At 39.2% G+C, this 12361-nt stretch overlaps 1 protein-coding gene across 1 annotated transcript in view; it reads left to right on the top strand.

Moving 5' to 3' along the window:
- The window catches only part of pcdh15b (protocadherin-related 15b), a 799002-nt gene that overhangs the window by 709593 nt on the left and 77048 nt on the right, over positions 1-12361 (top strand). The window contains exons 31-33 of the mRNA XM_059653150.1: positions 586-674; positions 5313-5489; positions 7546-7764. Coding sequence (XP_059509133.1) covers positions 586-674; positions 5313-5489; positions 7546-7764 — 485 coding nt within the window. The remainder of the gene's footprint in view (positions 1-585; positions 675-5312; positions 5490-7545; positions 7765-12361) is intronic.

The raw sequence follows: 12361 nt of genomic DNA, 5'->3' as shown, positions 1-12361 counted from the left end.
TTCCTAAGCTATGGATTTGCTAACCTACCCCTGAGTTTTTCAGACAGTTCAATGAACTGCATGTCCTTAATCGAAAGCAAAAATTCTGTAGGCGTAGATTTTGATTTGGAAACTCTTAAATATGGTGATGGCTTTTCACTTATGCATGAAAAGCTCTTTCTCTTTTATGTAAAGGAGCATTGTTTTAGCCCCTGTTTGTTCCATAAAGTAGCAGTGCTTGCTATATACCCTGAATACAAAATGTATTTCCCCATATATATTTTAGGTTAATCAGAACGTGTTGTTGAACCTAATGTGGTAACAATCTGTATCCAAGTTAAACATTCACCAGTGCCAAATTTAAGTGCGGAAAAAGGCAACAATCCGTCTTGTACATCTAAAGCTCCCATAAAGGAAATGGGAAACTCTTGAGGACATGATTTTAACCTGTTGAGTCCGATATCATGCTTTATAAATGGTGAGGTTTGTGCAGCATTTAAAAAACAGCTGAAGCAGTTGTTCCTTAAATAAATGGAACAGGGTAGCCAATTTGTCTGCATTAACAAACTGTCAGAACCAACAGAATTGTATCTGTTCTTTCTCTAGGTATCTGTCGTCAATGAATTGGATATGCAAGTGATTGTTTCCAATGTCCCACCTACCCTGGTGGAACAGAACAAGGATCAGTTGATTGGGTATTGTATTGTTTTTGTACATTAAAATGTAACATGTATTTGTCTGAAAGATAGAAGTGTCAGTTTCTTTGAAATTACTTCTGATATTTTAATTGTTCTTGAGGCCTGCAAAATGAAATTTGCATATAAAATGGTGTTTGCACATAAAATGCAAAAGAAGATCAGCATTAATTTTCGAGTGGATGTTAAAATAATTCTTTCAACGAGATGCAGCTGTTCCTGTCAAAGCCAGCATTTATTGCCCATTCCTAAGTGCCCTTGAACTGAATGACTTGCACAGCATTTTCAACAGGCAGTTAAGAGAAAAATCACATTTCTGAAAGACTGGAGTTCCACATAGATGAAGGTAGCAGATTTACTTCCCTGAAAGACAGTGGATAAATTAGCTTCAACACTACAAACCTAAGACTTCTGCTGGCCATTGATAATTTAAGAAAAATTTTAAACTGTTTATGAAAATTACTTTGTCTGCCATTCTAAACACAGCATCATCTGTTCCTATCAGTTCATATTTTAATGCAAGTATTTGACTCAACTGTGTCAAGTGCATTAAAAACCTTGGGACATTTTATAAGACTCAAGGTGCTGTATAAAGATAAGTCACTGTTGCTAAATTCTTGTATTATAGTAGTGCATTTATATATGCTGCATTTAGTCTATGAAAAAGTGCTTGATTGCATTTTGCTGAAAGTTAATAGATGTGTTACTGCAATGTGGCTTTGACAGTAAAGATGTGAGATTTATCTAAAGTCTGTGTTGGGATGCAACTAGTGAGCCTCAGACTAGGAGCGGGACAATAAGACATGTACAATTGAATGCCACCAAAATTATTAAATCTGCACACAACAAGATTTCAGGAGATTTAGGTGTATTTTCAGGTATAAAAATTGGAGCTAAGAACACAACAAGCTTGCAGTAGACTGATGACACAGTACAACTTGCCAAAACAGATGAGGCTGTACAAATGTATCATCAATCAAGTAAATTCTAAAACCTTAGGATATGGATTGACTACGAACACCAAATCCATAAGCAGTTATCAGGAATACAATAGAACAAACGGGAGTGAAGATTGAAGTGGGGAATTCCACACTTGAACACATAGCTAAGTGCCTCAATTTAGATTAGATTCCCTACAGTGTGGGAACAGGCCCTTTGGCCCAACAAGTCCACACCACCCTTTGGAGCATCCCACCCAGACCCATTCCCCTATAACCATCACACCCCTGAACACTACGGGCAATTTAGCATGGCCAATCCACCTAGCCTGCACATCTTTGGACTGTGGGAGGAAACCCATGTAGACACAGGGAGAATGTGCAAACTCCGCACAGACAGTTGCCTGAGGCCGGATTCAAACCTGGGTCCCTGGTGCTGTGAGGCTGCAGTGCTAACCACTGAGCCACTGTGCCACCTAGGACAACTGACAACAAAAGAAAGGTACAGTTGGAAAAAGATAGAGATAGCCAGAAATAATTTAGTGAAGATGAAAAATATGTGAGCAATAAGAACTCCCATGCTTGTGCCAAGGAAAAGAAGTCTTGACCCAACCTTTCTTTGCCTCTCTTTTTATGTTTTGGTATCTGGTTTGACAGTAAGTTCACCTGGCTTTCTTCTCCCTCATTCTCACTCCTGCCAAAGTATGATCATTTGAGACATTATCAGCATGTGGACCAGCTAGTGAGTTTTGCAAAGATTTGTAGCTCAGGTTGAGGTTCTGGATGTGAGTTTGCTCGCTGAGCTGGAAGGTTTGTTTTCAGACGTTTTGTCACCATTCTAGTTAACATCATCAGTGAGCCTCCGGTGAAGCGCTGGTGTTATGTTCCGCTTTCTATCTACGTGTTTAGGTTTTCTTGCGTTGGTGATGTCATTTCCTGTTCTTTTTCTCAGAGGGTAGTAGATGGGCTCCAAATCAATGTGTCTGTTGATGGAGTTCCGGTTGGAATGCCATGATTCTAGGAATTCTCATGCGCATCTCTGTTTGGCTTGTCTTAGGATGGATGTGTAGTCCCAATCAAAGTGGTGTCCTTCCTCATCTATATGTAAGGATACTAGTGATAGTGGGTCATGTTGCTTTGTGGCTAGTTGATGTTCCTGTATTCTGGTGGCTAGCTTTCTGCCTGTTTGTCCAATGTAGTGTTTGTCACAGTTCTTGCAAGGTATTTTGTAAATGATAACAAAGTGTGTAGCTGGATGAACACAGCAGGCCAAGCAGCATCTCTGGAGCACAAAAGCTGACATTTCGGGCCTAGACCCTTGAGGGGTCTAGGCCCGAAATGTCAGCTTTTGTGCTCCAGAGATGCTGCTTGGCTTGCTGTGTTCATCCAGCCACACAGTTTGTTAACTTGGATTCTCCAGCATCTGCAGTTCCCATTATCTCTGACCACAATTTTGTAAATGACATTCATTTTGCTTGTTGTCTATCTAGGGTCTTTTAAGTTCATTAGCTGCTGTTTTAGTGTGTTGGTGGGTTTGTGGGCTACCATGATGCCAAGAGGTCTGAGTAGTCTCGCAGTCATTTCCGAGATGCTTTTGATGTAGGGGAGAGTGGTTATGGTTTCTGAGCCCGTTTTGTCTGTTTGTTTGGGTTTGTTGCTGAGGAGTTGGCGGACTGTGTTCATAGGGTACCCATTCTTTTTGAATACGCTGTATAGGTGATTTTCCTCTGCTCTTTGTAGTTCCTCTGTGCTGCAGTGTGTGGTGGCTCGTTGGAATAATGTTCTAATGCAGCTTCGTTTGTGGGTGTTGGGGTGGTTGCTCCTGTAGTTCGGTATTTGGTCTCTATGTGTTGTTTTCCTCTCCACAAACAATACCTTGGACAAACAGGCAGAAATTAAATACAATATTGTGAGTCATATACTTCTAACCAGCATTTTGCGTTTTTACAGAAAATCTAATGCCCTATTATTTTGTGTTGGGCTAATTATTTTTCCACTTACATGCTTCACTGTATAAGAATCCTGTTTTCTGCAAGTACACGTAACCATTACCATTAAACTTCTCACCCAACTATACTCATCATGTCGAAAGTAAGGAGAGATTTGAAAATGCATTCGCCGACCTGTGTGAAAGCAACTTTTCCTCATTGTTATCTTTGACATCTCCACCTGAAATGCATTATCCACATTTTAATTCTTTTATTTATCAAGATGGCTTTACTGTATCTGGAATTTTTTTTAACATCCATGCAATAATTGAAATCTTTCAAAATGACTTAAAGACAATGATAACAATGTGTCCTTCACTTCCGTGATAAAGCACGCTGATATTTCTGCCTCTCCTTTGTGGAGTTTCAAAGGTTGTTTCAATCCTCATGTTAGCTCTCTGTCATGGTCAAGTCCTAGTCAACCTTATCAATCTAAAGGTTTCTGTTTCCCAACCTCTGTATTTTAACAATACATTTTCCAGTAGTATCAGGCTAAGTATTAACAATCAATTATCCTTGTTAAACCAGGGCTAATTAACAGTCCTCTGATGAAGGGTCTAGGCCCGAAACGTCAGCTTTTGTGCTCCTGAGATGCTGCTTGGCCTGCTGTGTTCATCCAGCCTCACATTTTATTATCTTGTCATTTTTACTGCCCAGATAACTATATAATGTTAGAGAATGTGAGAGAGCATATTATACACGTGTGCTAAATTTGTAGATTTTTTTTAATCCTTTGCAAATTTAGCCACTGAATGCACCCACAAATTTTATTTTGGGTTTATTAATACAGTATAAGCATTGTTGAGGAAATCACTGCTGTTTATTTTAAAATTGTATGTAATTATTAGGTTTTTGAGATTTGACCTTCATCTCTGTCAGAGTGAATCTGTATAATAGAGGGACACCTGAATCTCAGTTTTAATGTTCTTGCTCATCAGTGCTTGGTTAAGACCAGAATGGCCAGTCACAGCTTCTGCCTTTTCACCTTCACTGACTTTTGACTGTTGGGTTCCTCCCATTACCAGCCACTAAATTCAAAATGTTAGGATTTGTGCCACAATATGATTTTACTGCAGATCCACAAAGACCCACTTGGTATGAAATCTAAAAGCCAAATGGTGGCAGGAGGCATTGACCAATCAGTTTTCCAAGCCTACCTTTGAGGGAGTTCCTTGTGACCCAGGAAGAGCAGTAGTGTTCTCAATCTCCAACTCCCAGTTCCATCAAGCATCATTCCTTTGAGTCCCTGGCATTGTAATGTTCCCAAGTCAACCACCCTGTCTTTAGCCCTGCTGGTTTTGGGCTGGTAAGATCACAGGGATACCTAAATGAAGCGCAGGCCTTGCATTGTGATTTCTTTGAGGATTTCACTTTGACATGTAGACCTGCTCAACATCCCCTGCCTCCAAGTAGCTTTAAGAGGTAGGGTGGCTTTAGTATCTAGACACTGAACCTCCAAGGATCTTGTGGCACTGTGGTAGTGTTCCCACTTCTGCATATGTCATGGTTGTGCATCAGGCACAATCAGAATGAAGAGACGAGTGCCACAGGGATGAGTTATAGCATACTCAAACAGGTTGATTTAAAATAATCATTGACTATCCAGCTGTCATATGTCCAACAGTGAGACATGAACATGAGTGTCAACTATGTTCATATGAAGTGGTACACTCTGTCACCCACATTTTTTTAATTAAATTTTGTGCTATCAGAATTCTGGAACGTTACGTACAGGATCAGATTCCTGGTGCAAAGGTTATAGTGGAATCCATTGGTCCTCGCAGACATGGTGATGGCTTTCAGGAAGAGGACTATTCCAAGTCAGATTTGATGGTTTATGCTATTGACCCTTTGACAAACAGAGCTATTTCAAGGAATGAGCTCTTCAAGTGAGTATATCACAGTGCTAATTCTTGCAAAATTTGCTCAGTTTTCATGTTTATCTAAAATTAACTTGTGCTACACATATTTGTTTGCTGCTGAGAGGTAGCAAAGGCTTTTTATTGTGGGGGTAAATCTAGATTGAACAGAGAAGTTTGATCTGAGGTTGCAGACATGCTTGCTGAGCCAGTGGGTTTGGTTGCAAACATTTTGTCACCCTGCTCGATAACATCACCAGTGCACCTCCGGTGAAGCATCAGTGTTCTGTCCCACTTGTTATTTATATGCCTCGGTTTGTTGGGGTGTTTGGTACCACTTTGGTTCTGTTTCTCAGTGGTTTGTACGCAGGGTCTAATTCAATGTGTTTGTTGGCGGAACTCCATCAACCAGCACATTGAATTAGACCCTATGTATAAACCACTGAGGAGCAAAGCTGGAAAAAATAGCAATCACCCCAACAAGCCAAAGCATATAAATAATAAGCACGACAGAATGCTGATACTTCACCAGAGGCACACTGATGATGTTACACAACAGGGCGACGAAACGTTTGCAACCAAACCCACTGGCTCGATGAGTATGTCTACAACCTCATCCACAAGCCGAGCTACAAATCTCAAAAACTTTAAGTTAGATCTGTCTGTTGGTCAGTATTAAATGTCTAACACGTTTAGATGATGTTCTTTTGTTAATTATTCAAGTAGGGATGTTTTCCATTTAATGAGCTAATAACTTAAACAAAATAGCAACAGCTGAATGTTATTCTAAATGTACTGTGTTCATACGCTGTTATCTCTTAGTATCAATCTCTTATTCCCAAAACAGAGCATAGATTATCATTTTGCTGTGCCCATGTGTATTTAAGTCTCCCCTGCAGTGTTAGAAGTGGGAAAGGCAGTCTCTGATATTTTTTAATGCATTAGCCTATCCAGTAAGCATTTCATGTCAAATGTGCAATCTCAACATTCAACAAAATTTCCAAGTGATAGTCTCTGTCCAGTCAAATGAGGGAGCCTCTACAAAATGGACCTCTGTTCACTCATCTGTAAACATTTCAACATACAAGACACCCTTCACTGGGATTCAGTCTCCTTTTAATGAGACATGCATAGCAATATTTTAAATGTACTGCACATTGCCAATTGTTAGAAAACTACTGTCACATAAAGATGTTCTGAGACACTGTTCATTTGCCCAGTTTCAAAGCACTGTTGATGTTCTCTCCTATATGCTCATTAATGAGACTTGTGGAGGATACTGTTTGCAATTATTTAGGAACAGTGATGACAGGGATGCTCATTTAAACTGGAGAAGCAAAATAAAATGTTCAAAGCAGCAATTTCTGCTGCCACAAGAGATACCTAGAAATGAACAAAATTGTGACTGAGCCCCAGTTGGCTACAATACGACATGCACAGCTCGATACAGCAATTAACCTTGTAAAGAAAAACTGAATTAGCACTTTTGATTATTTCTGTCAAAATAAACATAGAAAAATGAAATTGACACCTTGGAAACTGGTAAATATCTCCCCTCCACAATCAACCAAACACCTCCACATAAATTGCTCTAAAAGGAGCTGTTGTGCCTCCAGTAAATTGCCTCAAGATATTTTATTGTATTGCAAGCATTTTGCAAATACCAAATAGTTGTATGTCTGGTTGTTATGTTTCTACATTTTCTTTAAAGTAGTACCGTTTAGCTCATTTGACTTTTCATAATTATTCTTGCCAAAATGTATCACCTTACACACCTCTAAATTAAACTTTTTGTACGACCTGTTTCCCATTTCACCATTCCATGATAATATCACTTGTACTTTCTATGCCTGCATGGGCTCTGAATGTGGAGTCCCTAGCCAAGGACAGCATATATTGCCCACTCCTTACAAATTTGTCATAATTCAGCGTGCTATTATCAGTCACCCTGAGATTCCACAAAGCCATCATCAGTATGTGGAAGGACCATGCAAGGAGAAATTTTTAAGCCAAGTTAAGATTAATATCAACTGCAGATTTAAAAAATTACATCTTGTTCTTCAACTTGTATGTATGATTGATAAAGATTTCTAGACGGCAAGCTTCTAGATATCAACAAAGACTTTCAGCCTTACTTGGGACAAGGAGGTCGTATTCTGGAAATCCGCACGCCGAGCGTGGTGGCAAATGTGCAGAAACAGGCACAAGCTGTGGGCTACACAGAAGGTGCTCTACTGGCTCTGGCTATCATTATCATCCTCTGCTGTTTACCTGCAATTCTGATAGTTATGGTTACCTACAGACAGTGAGTATACACCTATTACATGTTAACTAATGCATGCAATTTAATTCATTATGCCTTGAATTGGATTATTTTTCCTTCATGTCACCGTTAATCAGTGTGGGCTGATTCAACGATAGAGTACAGTTTGACTTGCCAAGTCCAGTTGAACGAAATTCAGTTCTCCACAGGTTGGTTCCCAGTTTCTCTCCAGCTGGCTGGATGGAACGTTATTAAGTGAAACTGGCCCGCTGTAAGAAGGATCTGAGATCTAACTCCTCGCAGCTAGTGCAGTGCAGGAACATATGGAGCTATGGGGCTGAAATTTCTTTCTGGGGTGAGAAGCTCAATGATGCATTTTATGGTCAAAACCTTACATTATATCATGTCTGCCATCTGATTTTTGAGGTGTGAGCCAGTTAGTGCCCAGGGTTCACTCTCAACAGCTGATAAAGGATGAAGGATGGACTGTCAAGTTTAAGGGGCTTACAAGATGGGACCACCTTCGACACCATCTCAGCCATTGCACAAGGTAGTCTATAGCAACACTTGTGGCTATTTTGCATTTGTAGCCATGTGGCAAGGGTTGAGGTTTGGAAATCATAGATGAAGAACTGAGACCCTGATTTTCTGTTGAAAGTCAGCCTCCCAAAATTGTCTGGGCTTAATTGCTGACTTGAACATTATAGCCATTGTCTACACAATCACCTTAAAATCGCCTCAAGGTGCTAAATTTGATTTCTGACCACTTATGATGGGATAGCCATTGCCCACAGAACTGGCATGTTTATAATTGACCCATAACATGGCAGTAGCCATTACAAGCCCATTCACTTCCAGTTCTGTATATGCATAGGGCAACCTAGTTGTCAGACAATCAGACTTCTTTCTGCTACCGGTTGGTTTTAATATTCAGTATCTTTTAGCTTTAAATACTGAGTGCAGCAAAGCTCAGAAGGGAACCGTTGCCTGTTCCTTTCACTGTCTGCACAAGCCTCAAAACAACAGAAAATGGAAATGATGTTTAATATTTATTCACTGTGTCTCTCAATTGATTGTAATCAGACCTTTTCCATTCTCATTGAATTTTTTTTCATCTTGAACTGTGTGTTAGATTTAGTCATCTCCAAATGAAATGATACCATCTTGACGCCATCTATTTCCACAGCCATTTATAACTTTGACCCATTGTTAAATTTCCAAGGAACAGAAACATAACTTGCATGAAGGAGTAATGGCAAATGTACAAATACATCTTTTAAATTCACTTTATGATGTGGCATTTATTTTCCATCCTGATCTGCAAACAAGCTACTCATGGTGCCCCAAGTTCTTGAGCCATTTCAGTTTGTGTGGCAAAGAGGCTTACACAATACTTTAAGGGAGGGAATTCTCGGAATAACACCCAGCAATAGTGGAACTGTCATCCCTACGTTCATCGGCAGTTCATCACAGACAAGGATGACTCTCTCCCACCCTCAATTTGTGTCCATAGGTAGATGTACAGATTGATGTGGCTACCACAGGCTCTAATTACAGTCGGGGCAGAAGGGGGCCAGAGGAAGGGGTGGGTGGGGTGTTGGGGTGGCAGCACTCTCCTTTCACCTGGCTTCTGCTTTTTCCCAATGGCAAGTCTCAGGGTACTCAACACCCTCCCAGATGTTTCTCCTCCATTTTGGATAGTCTTGGGCCAGTGATTCCCAGGTGTCTGTAGGAATACTTTGACACTGAGACCTTGAGGGTATCCACAAATCCTCTGCCTGCCATTTTGGAGCTGGGAGTAGAGGATCTGCTTGGAGAGTCTCATGTTGGTTGTGCTGATGATGTGCCCAGCACGTGTAGTGCTGTATGTGTAATGTACATACAAGAGACTTTGAAGGACTTTTGAAGTAATGACATTTCCATGCACCATTGTTTACTCCATGCAGCAGGTACTGATGATTTAATATAGAATATTTACCTATTAATCTGTCATTAAACTGCCCTGATTGGTTTAAATGCATCACTCCTCAGTTCCAGGTGATCTTATTGAGTCTTCACAAGGATACTGCTCCTCAGCGAGGCATACAGCAATGAGCCTGCAATGATGTTGCATACAAGCTTTCACCCCGAGACATCTCGGAGCAGATGGCTTCTAGACTGTGTTCATTCACTCTTTAGCTACGTGAGCTCTATTTCCAAATTGCCTCGTCAGACTATACAATCACTTAGTCTGGAACTTTGTATTTTCAAGTAATTTTATTTCTTCACATTTTCTAGCGCTTCATAAATTATGCCACTCATTGAACAACAAATTATCCCAGACTTTCCCACCAGCATCGGAGCTGATTTCGTTTAATTTCATTTCATTTCATTTTATTTGCAAAGCGTTTTGCAGATAGCAACATATTGTTCATTTTTTGTAAGTCTGTGTTGTGTTATTTGGCAACGGAATTTTGAATGAAGCTTATCATTGAGACTTGCCGGTTAGCTGTCTGACTTGAAAGAATTTCCAGCTCAGAATTTGGATTGTTTGCAAATATCTTAATGCTGTGCTCAGTGTCAAAACAAAATAGTTGTGTTATTTTCTTGCCTTTGGCTCTGCGTCACTAATTGAACTGATTAAAATGCAATCTGAAAAGTGAGAGCTGAAATGATGAGACTGTCTCTCTCTCTCTCTGCAAGCTCAAACTCTTAATATTGATGATTGCAGATTATATAACCGGGGTCTATGTTCCAACTCTGTCTCCAACCGACATTCATGTCTATTGGTAAAATCATATTTTAGCTCTACAGTGTGGTCATTGAAATACACGCACGTTTTGAAATGAATTTTCAACTGAAAAAACAAATACTGGTTAACAATTTTGTTTTTCTTTCTTTTCTTGTTGCATTATATCAGATTTAAAGAGTAAGTATAGCTTTTATTTTCATATGGTTTATTGTATTTATCAGAGCATGTTCCCGTTGTATGTTAACTTTAAATACTTATGACTTACATAATGATCAATTTAATAAGCAATCTAATTACTCTGAGATGTAACATGGCAGTCGGGAAACACATGATTATACATCTGATTATATTTTAACCTAATGTTTCATAAACCGACAATTCAGAGTTCACATAAAATTTCATGAACGGCTAAATAACCTACATTGATAAGTAATAAATTACATCATAAATCAAGGAAACTAACAAACATTTTCTTTTGCAATGTGTAAAGAGCCATTTCATCTCTGGTTTGTTGATGTGATTGGTTTACAGCCAATAGAATATAACTAACTAGATGTTTTATGATTTTGATATGAAGCGCAATGAGTGAATGCCAGTAAATTTTCCTGTTACACAACGACTCGGGAAATAACCAGATTATTATATTCTTTAATCAACACAAACACAACAATTTTAAAGCAGCTTTTGTTATGTACTTAAAACTACATGTAAAGTGCAGAATGCATAAACGATGATGCAAAGAATATACACTGTAATTTGAATCAAGGATTAGGTATTGTGGGTTACTGAGGTATTTTAACTTATTGTAATGGTTAGGCTGGGAGTTTTATAGCCTGTCTGATTTTCAATTCTATTCAGGTCATCAGGGCAGGTTTTAAATTTCAGCACCACAGATTCTCAAGCTGTGGTCTTTGTTAGAGGTCCAGCTAATTTTAACTGCTTGGATCCATTTGAATGCTACTCTCTGGTTTCAGGTTTAAAGCAGCAATTGGTTTGCTAGGGGAAGAGCACATTGTGGAAGAGGCCAAATGCTAGAGAAGCAGGGTGCAGGACAATCAAAGGCACATAAAGAATGCAAATTAAGTTTTGTGGGGTGTTTGTATTGTGATGTATCATTGCAATGATTTTACCTTGCTTTTGTTCTTCATAGATCTTCCAAACATCTGTCATCCTTTCAGTAACATGTTTCTCTAATATCAGAACTACAGCAACTTCTCACTCATACATCTTTCCAATGCAGATTTCCTCATTCACTTTAAATTAATAATCTTGTTATGCTTTACGTACAACTTGGTGATTATAACCTTGTCATAATCCCTAAAGAGACGGTTAACTCTTCTAGTTGATAGCTGAAAGAGCGTCAAGATCCCATCTTTTAATATCTGTCAGTTGCATCTGTTTAAGGTTTATAAACGTATTAATTAAGGTTGAGGGAAACAGGTAGTGGGCATTAATTGGTTAAGCACAGATACATAGGGAGCAGCAATGACACTGGTTCTGGGATGAGAAGGGTAGGATTGAACAGGTCAATAACTCTCACTACGGGCCCTTCTGGCACAGTGGCAGTGACCCTACCTCTGATTTATAGGCCTAGTTTCAAGCCCTATCTGCTCTTGAGGTGTGTATTAACATCACTGAACAAGTTGATTAGAAAACATAAACTTTCTCCACAAAGAAAAGACAGGTGTGTTTTAGTTCCTATCTCAATTGGCTTGGAATGTACAAACATTTACTTCAACAAATTACTCTAAGCAATATGAACTAAACATTTCTCTGCAGGCAACTTGGAATTGAAACTACAGATCAAAATCCTATTTTAGTTTAAGCCCAAATGAAACACAAACTTCACATGTATAATTTATATTGTCCTTGATGTATTCTTATTTTTCTGCAGTCTGGTAACTTGTA

Source organism: Stegostoma tigrinum, chromosome 20, assembly GCF_030684315.1.
Source record: "Stegostoma tigrinum isolate sSteTig4 chromosome 20, sSteTig4.hap1, whole genome shotgun sequence".
Classification (NCBI taxonomy): Eukaryota; Metazoa; Chordata; class Chondrichthyes; order Orectolobiformes; family Stegostomatidae; genus Stegostoma; species Stegostoma tigrinum.
This window is presented reverse-complemented; position numbering and strand designations above follow the sequence as displayed.